The sequence below is a fragment of the Cetorhinus maximus genome, chromosome 23, assembly GCF_964194155.1.
Source record: "Cetorhinus maximus chromosome 23, sCetMax3.hap1.1, whole genome shotgun sequence".
Classification (NCBI taxonomy): Eukaryota; Metazoa; Chordata; class Chondrichthyes; order Lamniformes; family Cetorhinidae; genus Cetorhinus; species Cetorhinus maximus.
The window spans coordinates 4893157-4918314 of NC_135901.1; the positions used below are offsets into that span (position 1 = coordinate 4893157).

The following is a 25158-nucleotide window of genomic DNA, read 5'->3' on the forward strand; positions in this document are numbered from 1 at the left end:
AATGAGCAGCTGCAGGTAAGTGTTTTCCTGCGTCTTGGCAAAAACTCAACAGAATGGAATTCTTTTTCAGTTATCTCTGCACATATTCTGTTTAACCAACATAATATTTCCAGTATTTGCCTCAGGATTGGAGTTGGATGCCCTTGCCTGTCCCTGGCCTCCTGAGTGGATCTTTATTATTGTATCAGTTTGAAAAGGAATGGGGATGGGGGAGAATCTTCTGTGTAGTTTTCTGCCCAGTTAAGCCTCAAAATTCACAATGTGTGGACTGCCAGGGGAGATAGATTCCTCTGGGATGTTCGGTTGCTAAACAGACACAGCCCCTACAAAGTAAACAAGTATTCTCTTCAGAGCAATAATTTCAGTAAAGGCTTTTCATTCATTTCCATTTAGTTTTTCAAATTAATTCTTGTGGTGTGGGCTTCTGCCAGCAAGGCCAGAAAATATAGCGGATGAGTGCAGCTCCAGTTACACTCGAGAAGCTTGGCAACATCCAGGACAGAGCAGCCTGCGTGATTGACACTCCACCGACCAGCTTAAATATCCACTCCCTCCACCACCGTTGCAGAGTGGCAACAATGTGTATCATCTATGAGATGCACTGCAGCAACTCGCTAAGTTTTGTTCGACAGCACCTTCAAACACACGACTTTTATCACCTAGAAGGACAAGGCCAGCAGACTCATGGAACACCGCCACCTGCAATTTTCCCTCTAAGCCACTCACCATCTTGACGTGGAACTATATCACCGTTCCTTCACTATCAAAATCCTGGAACTCCTTTCCAGCAGCAGTGTAGTGTGCCTACACTACATAGACTGCAGCAGCTCAAGAAGGTGGCTCACCACCACCTTCTCAAAGGCAATTAGTGATGGGCAATAAATGCTGGCCTCGCCAGCAATGCCCACATCCTGTGAAATCCAACCTGCTCCACACGAAGCTGATTGTGGGCCTTCTTATCCACAGCAGTCCTTGTGTTGAAGGCACTTTGACAATGCTGTTAGGTAAGGGATTGCAGGATTTTCGCCCAGCAATGATGAAGAAACAGAGAGTCCAAGTCAGGATGGTGTGGGTTTCCACATGCACCTACTGTTATTGTCTTTAAAGTGGGTGGAAGTCACAGTTTTAGGAGGTCATGTCTAAGTTCTTGTCGACATGTCAATGCATAAGACCCCTCTCCTTCAGTATCATTCCTACGCCACAGCCCTAAACCTTCTACCTCTCTATCTGCTTCTGTTGAGGCCACAGTCTTATTGTAGGTCAATATTGGGTGGCAGGTTCCCTACCCTGATGGACATCAATGACCTAGTTAGGTTTTACAATCCAACAGTTTTCATGGTCACTTTTTCCTCGTGTTGGCTCCACAAATGACTAAATTCATTCAGTTCAGTTTCATCACCTATCTGTGCTTTTGTGCGTTCTCCCTCACTCCCTTTGCCCTTTTTTAAATTCATTTTACAGGGTGTTAGAAGGGATGGATTGCAGACGGAAGCTCAAAACAAATATCAAGTCAAAATCGGACAATATCAGCCTTTGAATGTGGAAGGAAAAAACACTGTTCACAGCGGGGATGAACCATATACATGCTTTGTGTGTGGACGAGGCTTCAGCCATTCATTTGGCCTGTCGAGACACATGCACAGTCACACTGAGAAGAAACCAGATAAATGTGGGGACTGGGGGGAGGTATTTAATTACTCATTTCAGCTGGAGACTCATCGACTCAGACACACTGAGTAGAGGCCATTGACCTGCTCCAAGTGTGGGAAGGGGTTCTTTAATTTCTCTGCCCTGTTGAGATACCTGTAGCTTCACAGTGACGAGAGAGTCCAAATGTTCTGGCTGCGAGAAGATCTTTATACATCCATGTGGGCTGAAAAAGCACCAACACATTCACTCCTGTTCCAGGTCGCTCAGCTGTTCTCAGTGCGGGTAGGGGTTCACGCAATTGTCCAAACTGCTAACACACCAACGAGTTCATACCGGGGAGAGGCCGCTCACCTGCTCCAATTGTGGGAAGGGATTTCCTTGTTAATCCCACCTATTGATACACCAGCTGGTTCACACTTGGAAAAAGCCCTTCACTTGCTCCGAGTTTGGGAAGGGATTCTCTGAGTCGCCCCATCTCCTGATACACCAGCAAGTTCACACCAGAGAGAGGCCATTCACCTGCTCTGTGTGCGAGAAGGGATTCATTATTTCATCTCATCTGTGAAGACACCAGCGCATTCACACTGATAAGACAACATTTCAATACCAAAAGTAAAAATGATCTGCTGACATACCAACACTCTCACACCGAAGAAAGTCTGTTCCTCTGCTTCATGTGTGGGATACGATTTACTCAGTTATCCACTCTGCTGACTCACCAGCGAGTTCACAACTGACTGTGGAGGCTGGAATCTGCTGTTAATCTCAGGCAGGATTGAACCACGTTCCTTGTGAGAATCATGGTTTGTCTCGGATGGTAATAATCCCATCATTGGGCTTGAGTTTAATATTCTGTTTGAATGTGGAATAAATCAACTTTGGTTTAAACACATTGTTGTAGATTTTTGTCTTTCTCAATTGAGTGTTTAGCATCATCTGGCTGGAGCTCAGAAAAGACAATCTGGGGGAAATGCATAGGGCTTCAACCTGGACACAGTCCAGCAGCACGATGACCATCCACATCAAGTCCCTGTTGGTTAAAATCAAACACAAGCGTTTATTCCCCATGTACTTATCTGACCTTTTCATTTTGTACTGTTTACAGTGATCTTCATAGTAACTTGGATATTGTGCTTCCCTTCCTCATTTCCAATTAAATAATATAAGATTTTATTCTCCCAATTATCCAGAACATCATATGGATCTTCCCAAATAGCCTCCTAGCCCTACCTCTTTTCACAATTTTTTTTTAACATTACTTCATCTCCCATTTAGGAGATAATGTAACGGATGGGGTTGTTCTCCCTGGAGGTGTTGAATGGGCTCCCTCCACGACAGCTTTTTTCAGTGTTGTTTATCCAGAGTGATTAAAGCTCTCGAGCATCCCACCGGACTTTGGGTGGTAGAGGATGTGGAAATGTAGTGACATACCCATAAGATGACAGAGCTGTTGCATTACTTCTGCTGTGAAATGAGAATCAATATCACTCTATCCTTTTCAGAAAGCCCCATCTGGTAAAGATCTATTCCCATGGGATATTGGCTGTAGTGACTGCATCATTATTACATACCAAGAAATCTTGAATCCACCGAGTAAACATATCTATAATTACCATGATATCCTAATCCCCTCCTTTTATGTGCACAATGGACCTGTATAATCAACCTGCAATGTTTCCCAGGAACATCATTCAGGTGGGATGTGTCCATCGGAACCTTAAATTTTGAAGATCTGGATTGATTTGGACACAGATGAGACACAGGTTCCGGTTATGATGGACATCCTGGTGCACCCTGGTGCACCCTGGTGCATCCTCTGCCACCAATAGTAATTGTGTGACATATCGATGACTTGAAAAAGAGAAACATGTCCCCAATTTGACCCATAAATAAAATGAATCCTGTTCTGAGCCATTGAGGTGTGACTCAAGTCAAATTAGACCCATCCATGTAATAGAAAAACCTCGTCATGTCGGATGAGCGAGTCCTTACTTGCTGTGAGGGATGAGGTAAAGTCTCCTATGGTGTACGGCCTCTTTGACTATAGTCACATCAGGGTCAGGATTCTGACAAATTTTAAAATCAGGTTTAACTGGAGTCTGTCATATCGGTGCCAATGATGGAGTTTTGGGTGGATCCCAAGGACATCCCAGCAGCTTTCCTAGTGAGTCAGTCTGCCTGGTTATTACCCTCTTCACTAACTCCTGCTGTTGATGTACCTTCGCCTTACAAATAGCAAATTGCCCCGGACACTTACCAGCAATATCCCAAATCATTCGGAGTTTGGAGTGGTGGGTGAGTGGTTTCCTTGCTGTTGTGTTTTTTTTTTTGCCAGAGAAATTGGTTTTCCCTGAAGGAGTTACAACCCAAGGAGGTTTCAGAATAGTTCCTGATTCAATCAGTGACGGTTTGAAGGGCTTTGATCACAATAACCTCAGATTTCTGGACTAAGTATTGTGGTGGGCATTTACTAAGGATACTACGGCTGTCATGGGGAATCAAAGATGTAGTACCAGTCTAATATGGTCCCTGTTCATAAAACCAAGACTCATCCACAAAAAACCCCAGTGGAGTCTAACAGTGGTGTGGCTTTAATAGGTCCATTGTATATGGCCTCTTTCACCTGACAAGTATGTGGGGTTCCTTCATACTGCAACATTCCAGCCAATTGGTAATTTTTTCAGTTTTATGATGTTAATGTCATTGCTTTGTATCTCAATTCATTTACTCTATCACACCAAGGATATTCCCTTGCCTTGGCCTTTAACTAATAATGTCACTGCAGTATATGAGGGTGTGTAGAATTTTTGAATTTAACTCCACCAAATACTCTGTGTGCTTAACCAACCAGTGAGCACTCAATTCTGCTTAATAAGCTGGACAATTGATCTTTCCACAGTGGTGAGTGTGTCTGAGAAGTATCCAACTGGAAAACCTTTTCCAATCACCGCTTCCATTTCTATAGCAGATATACACTGTTCTGACAGTGCCAACAGGTCTGAGGAATTAATTGTTTAGATCTTCCAAAGAGTCAGCACAGGCATGATGGGCCTAATGGTTTCCATCTGTGTTGTATCATTCTATAAAACTGTGAATATTCAGTATCAGGGGATAGCGAGATCAAGAGAGAGGAAGCAGCTACTGTGGGATTGCAGCCAGCCTGAATCAACACCTTCAGAGGAGGAGATAGAGTCAAAAAAGTTTTTAAAACACAGGAGAGCAGCGGTTTGAATCACTTTGAGAAATGAAACACAGCATTGACAAGAATTTATGTGATTTTTAAATCAATTTATCTCAATTGGTAACAGAATTATTTTCTCTTCTGTCTGGAGTATCAATGGCGCTGTTGTTGCCCAACATCCCCTGCGAATGTGAATGTGCCCTATTCCCTCTACAAGAGCTCAGTGCGCAGGAGCAATATTGGACTGTGTCCAGAGCATGCGCAGTGTCACTTTGGTCAGAGCCTTGTAATTACGGGAGACGCTTTTTGCAGCGGGTGAGAGTCGATGAGGTGGAGGGAGGGATGGAGCCGGGAGTCGGGATGGGGAGGAAGAGGAGGCTTCATAAAGATCTGGTGTAGGCCGCAAGGCCTGAATAAAACTCTGCGGGTCCTGCGTTTACAGCTCTGGGGCTTTTTCCCGGGAAGAGGCCCAGTTTAATGGCCACCGAGGAACGGAGCGCATGCGCGGCTGTGTTGGTGATGCAACAGAGGGGCGGGGCGGGGCTTCAGGGTCCCCGTGACCAGGAGAAAAAAAATAATTGACTCATCGATTTTATTCTCACTCTGCGCACAAGAGCTGGTGACAGGCCCGAGTTAATTGCCACCATCTTTAGAGGGTCAAGGTGCTGCAGGGCGTTTGCGCGGCCACCCTAAGAACATCAGAAATAGGAGTGGGCCACCGAGCCTGCTCTGCCATCAATAAGAACATGGCTAATCTGATTGTGACCTTAACTCCACTTTGCTGCCGGCCCCCTATAACTCCCTTGTAGATTAAAAATCTATCTAACTCAACTTTGAATTTATACAATGAGCCAGACTCCATTGCTCTCTGGGGAAGAAAATTCCAAAGATTAGCAACCCTCTGAGAGAAGAAGTTCCTCCTCATCTCAGCCTGAGAGGAGAGACCCCTTATTTTTAAACTGGCCCATTAATTCTAGAATCCTCTTTGAGTGGAAACACCCTCCCTGATCTATCCTGTCAAGACCCCTGAATCTTACAGGTTTAAATAAGATCACCTCTCATTCTTCTAATCCCCAATGAGGATAAATTCAAACTGCTTAACGTTTGCATTAAAAATAAACTCCCTAATCCCAGGAATCAGCCAAGTGAACCTTCTCTGAACTGCTTCCAATGCACATATGTCCCATAAGACGTAGGAGCAGAAGTAGGCCATTCAATGAGATCATGGCTGATCTGACAATCCTCAACTCCACTTTCCTGCCTTTTCCCCATAACCCTTGATTCCCTTACTGATTAAAAATCTAAGCCTTCAATATACTTAGCGACCCAGCATCTACAGCCCTCTGTGATAAAGAGTTCCACAGATTGACTACTCTCTTAGAGAAGAAATTTCTCCTCATCTCTGTTTTAAATGGGCGACCCCTTACTCTGAGATTATGCCATCTGGTCCTGGACTCTCCTACAAGGGGAGAGCATCTCAGCATGTCAAACCCCCTAAGAATCTTATATGTTTCAATAAGGTCACTTCTCATTCTTCCAAAATCCAATGATTACAGGCCCAACTTACTCAACATCTCCATATAAGAAAATCCCTCCATACCTGGGATCAACCTCGTGAACATTCTCTGGACTGCCTCCAATGCCACTATATCTTTCCTGAGATAAGGGGACCAAAATTGTTCACAATATTCTAGGTGTGGTTTAACTAGTGCTTAAGTAATCCTGGGACAGGCAGCAGGTGGAGAGAATGTTGTGAATTTCTATCCTGTACTGACGGTGATGGATTTTGGAAATCTCTTTAACAGGGGGTTAGAATGAGAGGATTTACACACAGTTAACTGAAACCAAGAGAAATATTTGTCTCTTCTAAACTTATATCCTGAACTGACATTTATTGCTTTTGTAATCTCTGTTACAGGGAGTTAGAAGATTTGAAAATTATGAGATTTTTCTCTAACTCCAGTGCTTCTGCTATCTTTTCAACTGCAGGCTCCAGCAGATTAAAATTTTGAAAACAGTGAAATTGTTTCAGAGGTGAGTATTATTGAACATTCATCTACCATTTAGAATTTTTAGTGCTGTGCTCTGGTTCCATGGCTCTGGGGCTGGTGTGGCTCCTTTACTGTGGTTCTGAATCCATGTCTATCCATTACTCTGTTTCACTCTGCCTTCCCTGACCACCTCTCTGCCATTGTCTAACTTCCTCTGCCTCTAATATTGGATGTATTTTAACCATGTTTGGTATATTACTGTTATTTCTTCCAAATGTGTCTAAATGAGGTTTCCACCGTTACTCATCCCCTGGCTATCCAATACTGATTTACCAGCTTTATCTTCCAATGGTCAGGAATTGTTTTTCCTGCACTAAAGATCGTTTTTCTTTTGCTCATGAGCTCAAGTTGACCATCAAATTATGCTCCATTTTTATTCTCTGGAATTGATTCTGCACATCCTGAAATGTTAACTCTCTTTCTCTCTCCACAGTTACTATCTGACCTGCTGAGTATTTCCAGCGCTTGCTCTTTTTATATCAGATTTCCAGCAACTGCAGTATTTTGCTTTTTTTTGTTGCAGGTGTTTCTCTCTGAACTGAATCGAGAAACAGAGATGGACCAATTAAAAACTTATTTGCATCAGGGTGGGTGTTGGTTGTAGAGGTTGGTCCGTGGCCCCCAGTGTAGGTCTTTTTTATGCAGTCATAGAATGATTATAATACAGACAGAGGCCATTTAGCTCATCATTCCCATGCTGGCGCTCTCAAGAACAAATCAGCTATTCCCACCCTCCACCCCTTTCCTCATAGCCCAGCAATTTTCCCTCTCTAGGTGCTTATTCAATTCCCTTTGAAAGCCTTTGTTGTATCAGTTTGAGCTGGAGTGGAGATGGAGGAGAAGCTGCTTGGTTTAACCCTGAGGACTTTGGAACCCAGTTGGGCCCAGCAATATCCGATGTGAAATTGTCGAGGGAGGTAGATACTAGGTGAGAACAGGTTAATAAACAGACACTGTCCAGGCAATGTAACTGTTTTAGGAACAAGGATTTCTTTTGATGCTTTTGATCTATTTGACATATGCATGTTTTTAAAATTTATTCTTGGGATTTGGGCATCACTAACAAGACCAGCAGTATTTATTACCTATTCCCAGTTAGCTGTGGAGAAGATGATGTTTGACTTTCCTGAACCGCTGCAGTCCATGTGGTGAAGTTGCTCCTACAATGCAGTTAGATAAGGAGTTACAGGATTTTCATACAGCAGTGATGAAGGAATGGTGATATAGGTCCAAGTCAACAACAATTTGTTGTATTTATAAAGCACCTTTAACATAGCTCCAGCAACTCCAGAGGTGCGGTGAGAGTGACTGCCCTTGATATCAAGGCATCAACTGATTTACTGAAGCATCAAGGAGCTCTAGCAAAATTGAAGTCAATGTGAATCAGGGGGAAAACTCTCTGCTGGTTGGAGTCATACCTAGCACAAAGGAAGATGGTTGTGGTTGGTGGAGGTCAGTTATCTCAACTCCAGGGCATCACTCCAGGAGTTCCTCAGGGTAGTGTCCTTGGCCCAACCATCTTCAGCTGCTTCACCAATGACCTTCCTTCCAACATAAGGTGAGAAGTGGGGATGTTCGCTGATGATTGCACAATGTTCAGCACCATTTGTGACTCCTCAGATACTGAAGCAGTCCATGTCCAAATGCTGCTGACCTGGACAATATCCAGGCTTGGGCTGAAAAGTGGCAAGAAACACTCGCGCCATGCAAGTGCCAGGCAATGACCCTCTTCAACAAGATAGAATCTCTCCATTAGCCCTTGACATTCAATGGCATTACCATTGCGGAAACCCCCACCATTTAAATCCTGGGGGTTACTATTGACCAGAAACTGAATTGGATTAGCCATATAAATACTGTGGCTACAAGAGCAGGTCAGAGGTTAGGAATCATGTGAGGAGTAACTCACTTCCTGACTCCCCAAAGCTTGCCCACCATCTACAAGGCACAAGTCAAGATTGTGATGGAATACTCCCTATTTTCCTGGATGAGTGCAGCTCCAACAACACTCAAGAAGCTTGATGCCATCCAGGACAAAGCAGCCCGCTTGATGACACCCCATCTACAAACACTCACTCCCTCCAATACTGATGCAGTGACAGCACTGTATTCTATCTACAAGATTCACTGCAGGAACTCACCAAGACGCTTAGCATCTTCCAAACCCACGACCGCTACCATCTAAAAAGACAAGTACAGCAAATGCATGGAAATACCACCACCTGGAAGTTCCCCTTCAAGCCACTCAGCATTCTGACTTGAAAATGTATCACTGTTCCTTTACTGTCGCCGGGTCAAAATCCTGGCACTCCCTCCCTAACAGCACTGTGGGTGTACCTACATCACATAGACAGTAGCAGTTTAAGAAGGCAGTTCGCTCTCTCTCTCTCGCTCTTTCTCTCTCCCTCTTGGTCATGGTCACTTTTCTGGTGCCTTTGTGTGTTTGTGGGTTCTCTCACTGCCTGTTTTCTGGTTTAAATCAATTTGACAGGTTTTTAGAAGGAGAGGATTTGCAGCCGAGAAACTGAAACCAAACATCACATCAGAATCTGACAGAGTTACCCAATTTACCGTAACCTGAATATCATTAGATTTTGAACATGGAAGGAAAAAGCACCGTTCACAATGAGGAGAAACCGTATACGTGTTCTGTGTGTGGACGAGGCTTCAGCCGAACATCTGGCCTCTCGAAACACAAATGCAATCACAACGGGGAGAAGCCATAGAAATGTGGGGATTGTGGGAAGGGATTTACCCATTCATCTATCTTGCTGAATCACCAGCGAGTTCACACTGGGGAGAGACCATTCATCTGCTTTGACTGTGGGAAGAGATTCACTCAGTCATCCCACCTGCTGAGACACCAGCGAGTTCACACTGAAGAAAGACCATTCACCTGCTCTGAGTGTGGGGCAGGATTTACTCGGTCATCCAGCTTGCTGATACACCAGCGAGTTCACACTGGAGAAAGACCATTCACCTGCTCCATATGTGGGAAGGGATTCACTCAGTCCAGCAACCTACATTTACGTAAACTCACTCACACTGGGGAGAGACCATTCACCTGCTCAGAGTGTGGAGATGGCTTCACTCAGTCACCCGACTTGCTGATACACCAACGATTCACACTGATGAGAGACATTTTCAATGCCCAGACTGTGGGAAGTGCTTTAAAAGTTCTGGGACACTGATATCCCATCAACATGTTCACACCGATGAAAGACCGTTCTCACTGTGGGTCTGGGTTCAAGACATCATCTAACCTCACTGTACACCAGCTAATTCACACTGGGGAGAGACTGTTCACCTGCTCGGACTGTGGGAAGAGATTCACTCGGTCATCCAACCTGCTTAAATACCAGCGAGTTCATGAGTAACTCCCGTGATTTGATTTTGCTGTTAACCACACCCAGGACTGAACCATGTTCATTGAGATCTGTTTTTTTCTTCTTCATCTTCCTCCCATTTTACTTGGGGTCACCACGATGCTGCTTGATCACCTTCTCCATCTCCTGTCACTCACACATTCCTCTTCCAATCCCACTGCATTTCTGTCTCTGGCCACCACATCTTTCCATCTGGCCCTTAGACCTTCCTCTTTTCCTTCTTCCTGACAGTCCCATGTCCATCACTCACCTTACCACATTTCCTCTCTCTCTCCACAATGGATGACTAGACCATTTCAATCTCTTCTCAGCTACTTTCTTCAATGTTTCCACAATCTTCACTGACCCCCTGATATACCGGTTCCTGATCTTGTCCTTTCTTGTCACTCCACACATCCATCTCAGCATCTGTATCTCATTGTATCCAGTCATTGTTCCTCTCTTCTTGATATTGCCCAAGTTTCTGCTCTGTACAACAAGGCCGGTCTCACAACTGTCCTGTAGATTCTTCCTTTTCAATTTCAGTGACACTTTTCGATCACATCACATTGCACTGCACTTCTTCCAATTACTCCAACCAAAGCTAATCTGTTTCTTAATTTCCATATTTCCATCTTCTGCCATCGCTGGCCCCAGGTACTTGAAGCTACTCACATTCTCCAAGTATTCACCCCTAATCTCTTCACCTTCACTCTGATTCTCTTCCCTAGGCTCACACCGACAGTCCATGAATTAGGTCTTTGGTTTACTAGTGAAGGAAGGATTTTCTTCCTTTTAGGGAACGAAATCGGCCGTCCTCATCCAGTCTGGCCTACACGTGACTCCAGACCCACAGCAATGTAGTCGACTCTTAACTGCCCCAGCAATGGCCTAATAAGTCAGTCAGTTCAAGGGCAGTTAGGGATGGGCAACAAATGCTGGTCTTATCAGTGATTCCGCATTTCATGAAAGAATAAAAAAAAACTAATCTTCATACCTGTGCTTTTCTCCAGTTCCCCAGATACTCAGTCATGTTCTCATCATAGCTCAGTGTCATCTGCAAATTTCACTTCCTCTCACAGTTACAACATGCGAATCAGGGAGAGGAGGGGATTCCGTGTCGATCCTTGGTGCAATCCAACTTTGATTTTGAAAAACTCACTCTCTCCCACACAGCTTCTTACTCTTGTCTGGAACTCCTTGGTCATGTCCTGTAATAGTCATATATACTTCTCAGGGACTCCATGAATTCTAACACATCTCCAGACTTCCTCCCTGGGCACCTGGTCATAAGCCTTCTCCAGATCAATGAATACAATCTTCGTATTTCATTGACCTCCCCAATATTTCCCCCTCACTTGTCTCAAAATGAAAATAGCATTGGGATCTGTTTCTGAAAATGTTAATAAAATCTAGTCCAGTAATAGGTGTTAATATTCTAGGTAAAAGTAAAATAAATCAGCTTTATGTTAAACACACAGTGTGACGAGTCCCTTTAATATCTCTAACACAAGTTAGTTCCTTTTGAAAGGCTTTCCCTCTCCCCTGTCTCCTCCACCCTCACCTCAAACAGAAAGTGTGAGGAGCTCACAGATTTCCTTGTCTCCAAGCTTGAGACAATCTGACCAGCTGCCTCTGCTGCTTCCCTCCTTTCCACTTGACCATCGGGCCCAACTTCCTCTAAAGATCTGCCCGGCTCTAGCTCTGAACTCATATTTCTTTAGTTTCTCTCCGATCCCCCCTTATCCTCTCGAGAATTCATCTTGTCCATGAGACCCACCTTCTGCTCTATTGACCCTATTCCCACTAAACTGCTGTCCACAGGAGAGTTTTGAATAAGCAAACTTTTATGGAGGGTGGAAGATGGGACACCAGCCACGAGAGCATTGGAATAGTCGAATCTGGAGGCAACAAAGGCATGGATGAGGATTTCAGCAGGAAATGGGCTTCAGCAGGATGGGGACAACTGATATTACAGAGGTGGAAGGAGGTGATCTTAGTGATGGAGAAGACACGTTGTCAGTAGCTTAGCCCTCAGCTCAGGCTCAAATAGGAAACTAAGGTTGCTATTAGTCTGCTTCAACCTCAGACTGTGGTAAGGGAGGGGGCCGGAGTCGGTGATGAGGTAACAGAGTTTATGGTAGGGGTGGGGGCTTTTGTGGGCCCAAGTATTAAATCACCTCCTGTATGGACTCGAGCATTAATTAATCGCTATCCCTTGGAATAACATTACAGAAACAGGTCCAGTCTCGATGTGGTGATAAAATTTTTGTTCACTAATTGGACTTTAACTGACACTGTTACAATCCATAGTTTTCCATGTGCCAGAATGTGCCCCATCAATGACTACAGGAGCCCAGTGTGATTACTCAGGTTGTACTCTGAGCATGTGCAGTGCAAGTGGTGGATGTGCAACATGGTGATCAGGAGCAAATAGGAGATCACATTGAATTACGGAGAATATGGAGTCCAGAAACTGCGTTCTGTTTAACTAATCTGCTGGTGTTTACATTTCAAACAAGACACATTCCATTCCATCTACCCTATCTGAGCTTTTCAGCTTATATTTCTTTACAGAGGTACCAGCAGTGAAACAAAAGCAAAACACTGTGGATACTGGAGATCGGAATTTTTTTAAAAAGTGATGGAAACTCAGCAGGTTGTTTCCACGAGTTTGTACCTGCACTGATCTTTGTGAATTTCAACCTTCGACATTTTTCCAATATGAAATTTCATTTGGAGGTGGGGGAGAATTGCACAGATTGTATCAGGGAGGAAGGTCCAGACATTTGGGTATCTACACACTTCAAGTACATATTTTGTGTGTTGCGCCCCGGGTCCCGAACTCGATTGGGAAGCCGATACATTGAAATATGTGCTGCCAATTGAATGGCGGATTATTTACCCAGAACGCCCCGCGCTGCGGAAAGTTCCCCTATCAATGACTTTAGGAGTCCAGTGCGCAGGTACAGTGTGGGTGTGCGCTCTGAGCATGCTCAGTTTCAGTCATGGTGACAGAGTGAGGAGGAGCGGACGGTTCGGGAGGCGGGAGGAGATTGTGGGCACAGGGTAGGAATGGAAACCGCGGCTGGACTGGGAACTGGAGCAACTTCTGGGGTAGGCCCCAGGCCCCGTGTTTACCCCGCGGTGACAGGCCCGGGGGGGAGGGAGCGATGGAGCCGGCGGCTGGACGGGGAGGATTTGGAAACACTTTGTGGATCCGCAAACCCTGAGGAATAATTATCAGCTCCTGGTTTGCAGCTGCGGGGCTTCTCCCTCCCGGGAACAGGCCCAGGTTAACGGCCGCCATCCTGGCTCAGCGAGTGGAGGATGGTTCACATCAGAGGATGGGGGAGGGGGGACAATAAATAAGAGGTTACATTTTGGGCTCAAATCAATGAGGATCTGATCTGTGGGAAGGAAGGAAACCCTGGGAGGTGGGCGGGGAGGATTCAGAAACACCCGCTGGAGGCCCCAAACCCCCAATAAGACTCATTGATTTTATTGTCAGTCTGCAGACAGGAGCTGGAGAACTGAACCCAGGCAGAGGAGAGGGAGGGAGAAAACTGAGAGTGGAGGAAAGAAATGGTGGAGATGGTGAGATGGGTTTGGATTTCAGCCCAGGGAGGAGGGAGAGTGTGTGGGACGGGGATTTACAGCTTTGGGGAAACAAGAGAGGAAAACAAGTTCCATAGAAATTAGAATTGTCTGTTTTGATGACTTTTGTAAACTCCCTTTACAGAATATTAGAAGGAAGGATTTGCAGATGTGAAACTCAAACCTAACATCATATCACAATCTGGATGACTCACTTAATTCATTTGGACCTGAATATCATTGGCCTTTGAATGTGGAAAGAGAAATGTTCCTCTGTTCAGTCTGTTGGAAAAGATTTCAAACATTAGTGTGGCTGGAAAAGCACCGAGAAACACACATCCAAGTGAGTGTTCCAGTGAACTGACTGGAAAGAACTTTAACCAGTTACACAGTCTGAAAAAACATCACACCATTCACAGTGAGGAGAAACTGTACAAGTGTTGTATGTGGATGAGGCTTCACTGATTGTCCAATCTGGAGAGACACAAGCACATTGGTACCATGGAGAAACCATGGAAATGTCGGGACTGTGGTAAAGGATTCAATTATCCATCCCTTCTGGAAATTCATCAACACAGTCACACTGGGGCCAGCACCCAAGAGAAACTATGGAAATGTGAAGATTGTGGTAAAGGATTCAATTATCCATCCCAGCTGAAAAACCATCAACACATTCACACTGTGGAAAAGCCATTCACCTGTTCAGTTTGTGGGAAGGGATTCACTGGGTCATCCCACCTGCTGACACACCAGCTTATTCACACTGAGGAGAAGCCATTCATCTGCACTTACTGTGGAAAGAGATTCAGATCTTCTTCCAACCTCACTGCACACCAGCGAATTCACACTGGGGAGAGGCTGTTCGCCTGCTCGGTGTGTGGGAAGAGGTTCACTGGGTCATCCCACCTGCTGACACACCAGCTTATTCACACTGAGGAGAAGCCATTCATCTGCACTTACTGTGGAAAGCGGTTAAGATCTTCATCCAACCTCACTGCACACCAGCAAATTCACACTGAGGAGAGGCCGTTCACCTGCTCCTTGTGTGAGAAGGAATTTGCTCGGTTATCCAGCCTCCAGAACCACCAGCAGGCTCACACTGAGCAGAAGCTATTCACCTGCAGCTCCTGTGGCAAAAGGTTCAGGTGTTCATCCAGCCTTGTTAAACATCAGCGAGTTCACACTGGGGAGAAGCCATTCATCTGCTCTGTGTGTGGGAAAGGATTCACAAAGTCCTCCAACTTGGTGATACACCAGAGAATTCACACTGGCGAGAGACCGTTCATTTGCTCCGTGTGTGGGAAGAGATTCACTCAGTCGCAACACCTGCTGAGACACCAGCAAATTCATAAATGACTGCGGGGATTGGTTTCTGCTGTTTTTGCTGCTGTGAATCAGGTCCAGCATTGGCATTCTGATGTTATTAACAACCCCATAACTGGCTGGAGTTGAATGTTCCGGAGATGTCACTGATTTTCGGGTCTGCAATGTCCCGTTTTAAAAGCACCATCTGTGATCTTTCCCCTTAGTTTAAGAAATCTCAACAAGAACCCGCTTACAATAAAATTATGAACTTTTACTTCAATCCTAAATTGATCTTTGATGAAAAATCTACAATTCAGTGTCTGAAGGGTTCCTCCGATTAACATCTCCAATTAGAAAGTGCTAATTAATCCTTGCTGACAATTCTTAATGACTTCCACATTTTTCATAGTGACACCTCCATTATGAAACTAAATTAAGGAACATAAACAAAACAGTAAAATATTTTACAGGCACATCAATAAAAGCTTCATCAATCAACATTGATATTGATGAAGTTTGGAAGTCACTGATTCAATCATTTCTGACACAGCAGCAGCAACTTTTGGTAAAGGTGGAACCCACAACAAAGACTAGTTTGAGACCCACTCAGCAGAGATGGCATCTGTCATTGAAGCAAAAAGCAAAGCCCACCAGATGCACAGCATAGAACACTCAATCACTTAAAAGTATCAAGACAGTTGTGCAAAAAGAACAGGGTGATGATGTGCAAATAAACTCTGGATCAACTTACATGAAATCCAAACCACCTGTGACAATGGTAATCTGCGTGCTATGTATGATGGGATCAAGAGCACACTTGGTCCTACCATCACCAAAGTTGCCCCCCTGAAATTGAAATTGACAGATGGTGAAGTACTCACCAACTGATGTAAACATATGTCCTGCTGGGTTGAACACTACTGTCAGCTGTACACCCATGAGATGGACATCTCCCAGTTTCCGTTTGACACTTTCCCACAGCTTCCTGTCAGGGTTGAGTTGGATGAGCTCAAAAAGACCATCGATTTCTTAGCAAACAGGAAGGCACCCGGCTCTTGCAGCCAAACTGCTCAAGCACAGAAAGTCCCATCTCCTGCCACACTTTCACGACCTCTGTCTCTATTGGAAGGTATGATCCCTTCGATCCGATATGTGTGATTCAAAAATCATCACAATATACAAAAGCAAAGACTACAGGGGCATCTCACTTCTCAGTGTCACAGGGAAGACCTTCAGTAGGGTTTTGCTTAAAAGACTACATCTACATGCAGACCAGTTGGGGATGGGGTGTGGGGAAGCAGCAGAGTCGAGCCTGAGACAGAAGTCTTTTGTTCTCTGGAACATTTGGAAACAGCAGCTTATTGTGAATAGTATAATTCAATAAATAAAGTACTTGTAGAAAATAGACTCTGAACAACCTTCATTAGATTAATTAGTCTTCTAAAATTAATTTAACAACTGGCTATTTCAGACTGGTACATTCTTTGTTTATAATATGAGTTGTTCATTGAATCAAGTTCGAATGAGAGTCCCTGACCTGTGAAGGGATTTGCTTTGACACAGAACTAGCTAGCGGGCTGGGAGCAGTGGAACCCAAGTCTTGGCTGATTATAGTGAATCAGTGCCAGTTTTCAGTCACAGTGACCTGCTCACGAAGGGTTCGATGGGGCCCCACGATGGCTCTGTATTGCTGTCAGGCTCTTGGAAAGCCGAGTGAGTGAGTGGGGGCATTGGGAAGAGGGGCTGCTGAATGAGTTGGGGTAGGGGTGTAGGTTGGGAAGAATTGGGGGGGTGGGGGGGGCGGGGGGCAGGGTTGAGAAGAGAAACTGCTAAATGGATGGGGTTGGTGAATGGGACTGCCGAGTGAGTGAGTGGGTGGGATTTGGAAAGAAGGGCGTGTGTGTGTGTGTGTGTAATGGGCAGGGGGGGGGGGGGGGGGGGGCGGTGTGAGGGAGCAGCTGATTACAAAGTGTGTGTGGGAGGATGGAGGTGTGAGGAGTTTCACTGAGTTGGCTTAACCTACGAATGTGTAAAATAATATTTTTAGCAAGTTCTTTAAAAATACAGACTTTCATATTGATATGTTGATCTATGATGTGGATTTTAACAATTATTTGCTGAATGTTACTGTGCTGCTTTATTGCTTTGTTCTTACTGGCGTCTGGGATCACGTTAATTTTCAAGAGTTTTGTTGTATAGATGTTTGTTTATGCAATGTGGGCATCACTGGCAAGACCAACATCTGTTGCCCATCCCTAATTGCCCTCGAAGGTATTGGTGAGTTAAAATGGTGGCACATTGGAAAATAGCTGGTGACACACTGACATAACCCTTTGCTTCACTTCGCATGTACATAACCCAGCAAGCTCATGTTGTTGTTAGTATGGACTTCATCCTGTATTACAGGCAGTAACTGCATTGAATGCTCATCTCACTCTGGTGACTTGATACAAAGGCATTGGTCACAGTTTTGATGGTAATAGAAGGTAAACAAAAGGAAAACTCAGGTTTTACCCACTTGAAGTTGAATAATTCCACCCATTTGAAGTGGGCTAGAAGAATTTGAATTTATTTCACATCATAAAAACTGCTAAATTACATGATTCCTTATCACCAAAAGATTTTCAGACCTTTCTGTCTTTGGCTATTCTCATCCTGGTGACTGCAGCCACTTGGCAACAGGCGCCAACACTGAAAACAACAACCCACAACCCCACCTGAGAACCACTTCACATCTGACACTTGTGGCAGAACCTGCCTCCCACGGATTGGTCTCTTCAGCCATCAGTAAAAATGAACCATATGAGGCTCCCCCATCCCCAACAGTTTGATTTGCTGTACGTCCATCATGTCATGTAGATGGAAGGATGACGATTCCGTTGCAGTACCAAGGGAGCACTGCACTGTCAGATGAGATCTTCAGCCGATGGGTATACAAGATCCATTGCTGCTATTTTGACGAGCAGGGAAGCTCTGCCCAGTGTCATGACCAATGTTGATCCCTTGATCAACATCACTCAAACAGCTTTTCTGGGTCTGATCATGTTGCTTCCATGGGATCTTGCTGTGCATAAATGCTGTATTTCCTACATTACAACATGTGCTGCACTTCATAGAAATTTCATTAGCTGTTAAATGCTTTGAGATATCCTGGTGTCATGAAAGGCTCTACAGAAATACAAATCTTTCTTGAACGGAGGAGAAAAGGCCCAGAAATGGAACAGTTGACAACAAGATTTCAATTAGTCTCCTCTTATCCTGGAGAAAACAAATACTCCACACAGTGTGTTTGACACCAAGCTGATTAATTTAACATTTATCCAGAATTAAACACCAGCCCAGTTATAGGGATCATTATCAGCAGAAACAAACACCTCGTATCAAAATGAACATTGTCCAGTCCTGGAGGTGATTAACTACGGTAATAACAATGGAATTCAAACCCCTGCAGTCACTTGTGAACATCCTGGTGTCTCTGCAGATTGGATGACACACTGAATCCCTTCCCACACACACAGCAGATGAACAGCCTCTCCCTGACGTGAACTCGCTGGAGTGTCAGCAGAAGGAATGGATATTTGAATTCCTTCCCACACACAGGATAGGTGTAAGGCCTCTCCCCAGTGTGTGAGCACTGGTGTTGCATCATTTGATTTCTGCTTTTAAATATCTTCCCACAGTCAGAACATTTAAAATGTTTCTTAATGGAGTGAACTTGCTGGTGTTTCTGAAGGTGGGATGTTCATGTGAATCCCTACCCACACTCTGAGCAGGTGAATGGCCTCTCCCCAGTGTGAATTCGCTGGTATTTCAGCAGATCTGTTGGGCCTTTAAAGCTCCTCTCACAGTCAGAACATTTGAACAGTCTCTGAGCACTGTGAACAAGTTGGTGTGTCAGCAGAACAGATGATTGAGTGAATCCTTTCCCACAAATCGAACAAGTGAATGGCCTCTCGCTGGTGGGTGTTAAGATTGGATGAACTCCTGAATCTTTTCCCACAGTCAGAGCAGGTGAACGGCCTCTCCCCAGTGTGAAGGAGTTGGTGTGTCAGATCCATTTTTCTTTTGAAGCTTTTCTCATGGTCAGAACATTTAAAATGTTTGTCATCGGAATGACCAAGTTGATGTGTTAGAAGGCGGGATTACTGAGATTCACTTCCCACACACAGAGCAGGTGAATGGCCTCTCCCCAGTGTGAATACGCCAATGCATTTCCAGCAGGGATGGGGAAATGGATCCGGTTCCACAGTCCCCATATTTCCATGGTTTCTCCATGGTGTTAGTGTCCCTGTGTCTCTCCAACGGACAATCAGTTGAAACCTCATTCATACTCAGAACACCTGTACGGTTTAGTTTCTGTCTGCTGTGAATGGTGTGATGTTTATTCAAGCCGTGTAACTGGTTAAAGCTCTTTCCATAGTCAGTGCATTGGAACCCTCTCACTTGGATGTGTGTCCCAGTGCTTTTCCAGTCACACTGATCTTTGTAATATTTTTCCATAGACAGACGAGACAAACATTTCTTCCTCTACATTCAAAGGCTGATGATACTCAGATCTTGATGACTGAGGTGACTCTGTCTACTCTTGACATGATGTTTGAGTTTCCTGTATACAAATCCTCCATTTTAATGACCTGGAAAAGGAGTTTACAATAGTCATCGCTGTAAGTCCAGGATAGAAATTCAGAAGACAATTCTAGTTTCTTTGGAAGATATTTTTCCCTTTTGTTCTCCAAAAGCTGTAAGTCCCCATTCCACACAGTCTCCCTCCCCTTGGGCTGAAATCGAAACCCGTCTCACCATCTGCACCATTTCTTTCCTCCACTCCCAGTTTCTCCGTTCCCCTCCTCTGCCTGGGTTCAGTTCTCCAGCCCCTGTGAGCAGGATGAGAATAAAATCAATGATTTTATTATTTATTAATGATTTTTCTCTTGGTCACTGAGACCCTGAACACCCGCCCTACCTTTGTTGCGTCACCAAGATTGCAGCGCATGCGCTCTCCTACCTACTAAAACAAGATGGCGGCCGTTGATCTGGGCCTTTCCCCGGGAAAAAAAACTCGGAGCCTCAAACGCTGGACTGCAGGTCCTCATTCGGTGCTGGCAACCGACACTGGGTGTTATTGATACCTCCCTGCCCACCCGCCGGGTCCATCGCTCCCTTCTCCGCTTACCGGCTGCAAATGCGGTAAACAAGGGTTTATCCATCATCATCATCACTGCGCCTGCGTATTGCTGTCCCGGGGTGTGGATAGGGGGCATTCTCCACCGCGGCGGATGATGGGTAAAAGCCCCGCCATTGACAGTCCCGATTAGTTTATAGTTATTTATTTACGGGTGGTTGAAGGGAAGGACTCAATTCACCCCCATCCATCTGCAGGAACATTGAGTTGCAAAACTATTGCACTGAATTGAATTCCTACCCCGAGAGCTTTACAGTCCTGTCAACTGTTAAGCTTAGTGGTTGGCACAAAAGCTTAATGGTGCTACAAAATCTTTTAGATTGCCCATGCATTAAGCAGTCCCTTTTACATTTTACTGTTCTTAGACAGTAAGAAGTAAGCTTTTAATATATCTGTTGGTAGATGTTGATTAAAATGTTTCCCCTACAATTGTTTCTTAATTTTCCCAACCGCTCCCACTGTCCGAGAGAGAAGCCGATTGGTGTATCTGGGTCACGTGTGTGTCCAGAGGGGCCGAGCTTTGTAGCAGTACGCATGCGCAGTTATCCAGGGCCCGGAAGCAGAAAGAGAATGTGACTTTCTGCCCAGGGCTGACAGTGATGGATTTAATAAACTCCTTTCACAGGGATTAGGAGGGAAGACTCACGAAAACAAACAAAAGAAACCACAAATATGAAACCTATGTAAGTCAGTCATGGGCTGTATGCATTGCTGGCAAGGACAGCAGTTGTTACCCATTACTAATTTCCCTTGTGGTGGTGCTGAGCCGCCTTCTTGCACTGCTGAAGGTAATTTGATGTCGGTACGCTCATAGAGTTTTTCTCTGTCGCGTGTTTTGACACAACTGAGTGGCTGGCTAGGCCATTTCAGAGGGCAGTTGCAATCAAGCACAATTCTATGGAAATTGAGAGACAAAAGAAAGTTCCATGGTAACTAGAACAGTCGATTCTAAATATCTGTCCTGTATTTACAATAATAAACTTTATAAATTTAATTTACAGGGTATTAGAAGGGGAGGATTTACAGAGTATGCAAACCGAAGTACCAAGACACACACACAAACCTGAGTGAGAGTATCCCAGTGAACTGACTGTGGAAACAGCATGAACCAGTTCCACAGCCTGAAAAAAACATTGAACCCTTCACAGTAGGGAGCAACTGGACACGTGTTCTGAATATAAATGAGGCTTCAACTGATCGTCCAACCTGGAGAGCCACAAAGACACCCGCATCGTGGAGAAACCATGGAAATGTGGGGACTGTGGGAAGGGATTCATTTGCCCATCCCAGCTGGAAGCTCATCGACGCACTCACACTGGGGAGAGACCATACACCTGCTCCGTGTGTGGGAAGGGATTCACTCTGATGTCCAGCCTTCAGTTACACCAGCGAGTTCACACTGACGAGAGGCCATTTAAATGTTCTAATTGTGGGAAAGGCTTTAAAATCTCACCGGATCTAATTAAACACCAGTTTGTTCACACTGACGAGAGACCATTTGGTTGTTCTCAATGCGAGAAGAGATTCAGACAGTCATCTCACCTCATTCAACACCAGCGAGTTCACACTGGAGAGCGACCCCTTACCTGCTCCATGTGTGGGAAGGGATTCACTTCTTCATCCAACCTGGTGAGACACCAACGGGTTCACACAGGGGAGAAGATATTCACCTGCTCTGTGTGGGGGAAGCACTTTTCTCAGTCTTCCAACCTGCTGAGACACCAGCAAGTTCACACTGGGGAGAGGCCGTTCACCTGCTCTGTCTGTGGGAAGAGATTTGCTCGTTCGTCTCACTTGCTGACACACCAGCGAGTTCACAAGTGATTGTAGAGGTTGGAAATTGCTGTTAATCAAGTCCTTTGTTTGTTTTTGCTGATGTTAATACCTGCTATAACAGGCCTGGAGTTTAATATTCTGGACATTGGTCAAATGTATCAGTTTTGGGGGAAGCAGACTGCATGTCATAAAATCATGAGAGGGGAGCAGGAGCAGACCATATGGCCCATCGTGCCTGCTCCGCTATTCAATACCTTCATGGCTGATTGTTGGCTTCAATTGCACTTTTTCGCCCACTCCCCATTTCCTTGATTCCCTGAGAGACCAAAAATCTGTCTATCTCAGTCTTAAATATGTTCAACAATGGAGCATGTACAACCCTCTGGGGAAAGAGAATTCCAAACATTCACATGTCTTCATGTGAATAAATGTCTCCTCACCTCAATTCTAAATTAACCGGAGTGTGTGCCCCCATCTCCTAGATTCCCCAGTCAGGGGAAACAACCTCCCAGTGTTTACCCTGTCAAGCCCATTCAGAATTTTATATGTGTCAGTGAGATCACCTCTCACTCCCCTGAACGCCAGAGAATATAGGCCTCTCATCATAAGACAACCCTCTCATCCCAGGAACCAATATAGTGCTGTACCGCCTCCCAATGCAACTATATCCTTCATTAAATCTTCATCTTCTTCAGTTCCCTGCCTGAAAGCAGGTCTGACTCACAGCACCCTGATCTCCACCCTGCACAGGGCAAGGAGGCGGGTCCCAAATCCACCCCAGCTGGAACAGGGATCAAACTCCATGCTGTTTGTACCAATCGGATCCTCACCAGCCATCCAGCAAACTGCCCCCCTAAGGAGTCCGAGTTGCTGTGACAACATACACTTTAACATACATGTTGTAGTCCGGAGCTAGAAATAGTGATGGAAGAGACTCCAATCTTCTTTCCACCACATGGGTGACACGGACTCCCTCCCTCTCTTTCCATCTGCCATCGGTGTGAGTTGGGAGGGTTTATAAGTTGATACCCGAGCTGTTTGGCTGTGTGATGAACACACCTTCCGTGGCCAAGTCCTGGAGTGCAACTTGAACCCAGAGCCTCCGGCTCAGAGACAGGGACGTTACCCACTGCACCACAAGACCTCCTCCTTCCTTAAATACGGAGACCAAAACTGCACTCAGTGCTCCAGTTATCCTCTTAAATTCTGCAGAATTAAAGGAAAGTAATTGATGTCCTTTTACTGACGCTTCCATCTTTGGACCTTTCCCCCTTTCTAACTCTAGATTATTTCAGCTCTCCTACCTTCAGTTCCTCTCATGGACAAGTCCCAGCTCCCCATACCTTCCAGACTGTCTCTCCTAGTCTTGGCACCTAGGAAATACATCACTAACACATCCAGGATTACTAAACCTAAAGCTCAGTTTGTAAAACACTTTCAGCTACTGGACACAGTGTGTGTCCCACAGCATCTCTCGCACCTTTGGTGTGTGAATAGAGCATCATGTCTGTAAACCTGGTTTAAATTGAAATTGACTCAGCAAATGTATTAACAGCCTTGTGCTCACGGTCAGAAAAATGCACAGATATCCTTGTGGTTATAGTTTGAAGATGGTCAGATCACGAATGTAGTGAACAAGTTAAAATATAAATATCTCCAGTTTAGCCACAGCTTGTTCGACCAGAGCTGGAAAGAAAGCTCTGAATCCATTGAATTATCCTCTGTTCCCCATATTGGGTAAGTATTTTTTTGATACAATATTTTATTCAAGAAATATGTTCACAGCCCAAAGGCTGAATTGCAGTGTAACTTACGTCAAAAAACTCATAAAATTCATTTATAGACTAAGTAATCAAGTTAAAAATATGGAAATGTGACAATCACGTAATAATATGAAATAGACAAACAAATTCAGCAGGGAAGTGGTAGGTGGGATATAAAAAGAAGGAATATCGAATTAAAATTACAGACCAATACACTTTTCCTATATTACAGTTCCTGAAGTACATATAAGTTTCATCGTTCAAATGCTTCTCAGAGGACCGGAACCATGTAAGGAATTACTCTGTCTTTATGATTGCAGTGCTGTTAATAAAGTCAGGAAAAGACAATCTGTTGTTGTGAGCTTGATTACCTGGTGTCTGAAACCACAAGATTCAACATTTAGAGTCAACAAGATGAACAAGGAAACACATCATGGCCCAATACTCCAGCTCGATATTCACAGAAGGAAGTCTGTTATCTAATGCCTCGAGTGGACAGAACAGAGAAAGATCCCAACTGTAAGACACCCTCGAATCATTTGTAAATATCTTTCAAGTGCTGACAGGTTCCAACAGCCAGTTTCCATTACATTGAAGTCAATGGAAGGTGAGAAAGCGCTTATAAACGTTCCATACACAAATGCAACTTGTTATTGCCATAAAATGGTAGACTCAGGAATATCACACAAATTTTAAATCTTCGTACCATAATAATCATCAGACTGGAAACTTAAACCTGCTGTTTCACTCTCAGTCAGGAACAGATCACTGTTTTACACCAATCTCTGATTTGACAGCACGTTTCCAGCATTCACTGTTCTTCCCGACTCTAAACACAGTTGTAAGGGAGCCTTCTGTTCTGTGTCTACGAGCTTTGAACCATGGAAGAGAGTGGCTGTGACACATTTCTTACACACCTCACGATTAACCCACAAGTTCAATCCTGGATGTGATTAGCAGCAGCAATAACAGAATTCAACTCCTGCAGTCACTTGTGTACTCGCTGGGGTTTCAGGCTGGATGACTGCGTGGCCTTCCCACACAAAGAGCAGATGAACAGCGTCTTTCCAGTGTGTACTCGCTGGTATTTCAGAAGCTGGTCTGACTGAGTGAATCCCTTCCCACACACACAGCAGGGGAATGGAAGCTCCTCAGTGTGAACTTGCTCATCGCCAGCTTGTCAGATGAGTAGGCAAATTTCTTCTCACACACAGAGCACCTGAATGATCTTTCTCCGGTGTGAACATGCTGGTGTGTCAACACACTGGATAATTGAGTGAATCCATTT

General features: G+C 44.7%; 4 protein-coding genes and 1 pseudogene across 6 annotated transcripts in view; 3 read left to right on the forward strand and 2 right to left on the reverse strand.

Annotated features, from left to right (window-relative positions):
- Positions 1-25158, reverse strand: part of LOC144698165 (uncharacterized) — a 224551-nt gene that overhangs the window by 79849 nt on the left and 119544 nt on the right. The gene's annotated exons all lie outside the window — the stretch shown is intronic.
- Positions 2-10999, forward strand: LOC144697731 (uncharacterized; annotated as a pseudogene).
- LOC144698149 (uncharacterized) lies at positions 13259-16193 on the forward strand. The gene is made up of 2 exons (XM_078570091.1): positions 13259-13364; positions 13990-16193. The coding sequence occupies exon 2, from the start codon at positions 14346-14348 to the stop codon at positions 15198-15200; it is 855 nt and encodes a 284-aa protein (XP_078426217.1). The 5' UTR covers positions 13259-13364; positions 13990-14345; the 3' UTR covers positions 15201-16193.
- Positions 18248-20203, reverse strand: LOC144698150 (zinc finger protein 567-like). Of its 3 annotated transcripts, none has more exons than XM_078570093.1 (3): positions 20155-20203; positions 19343-19811; positions 18248-19178 (listed from the first exon to the last, which is right to left on the reverse strand). In XM_078570093.1, exons 2-3 carry the CDS (start codon positions 19647-19649, stop codon positions 18904-18906), a joined length of 582 nt encoding a protein of 193 aa, XP_078426219.1. In that variant the 5' UTR covers positions 19650-19811; positions 20155-20203; the 3' UTR covers positions 18248-18903. The 3 variants fall into 3 exon arrangements, with proteins under 3 accessions (XP_078426219.1, XP_078426220.1, XP_078426218.1); XM_078570094.1 differs by having other exon boundaries at positions 19343-19755; positions 20155-20186; XM_078570092.1 differs by lacking the exon at positions 20155-20203 and having other exon boundaries at positions 19343-20008.
- LOC144698151 (uncharacterized) lies at positions 21036-22207 on the forward strand. The gene is made up of 2 exons (XM_078570095.1): positions 21036-21119; positions 21333-22207. Exon 2 carries the CDS (start codon positions 21697-21699, stop codon positions 22153-22155), a length of 459 nt encoding a protein of 152 aa, XP_078426221.1. The 5' UTR covers positions 21036-21119; positions 21333-21696; the 3' UTR covers positions 22156-22207.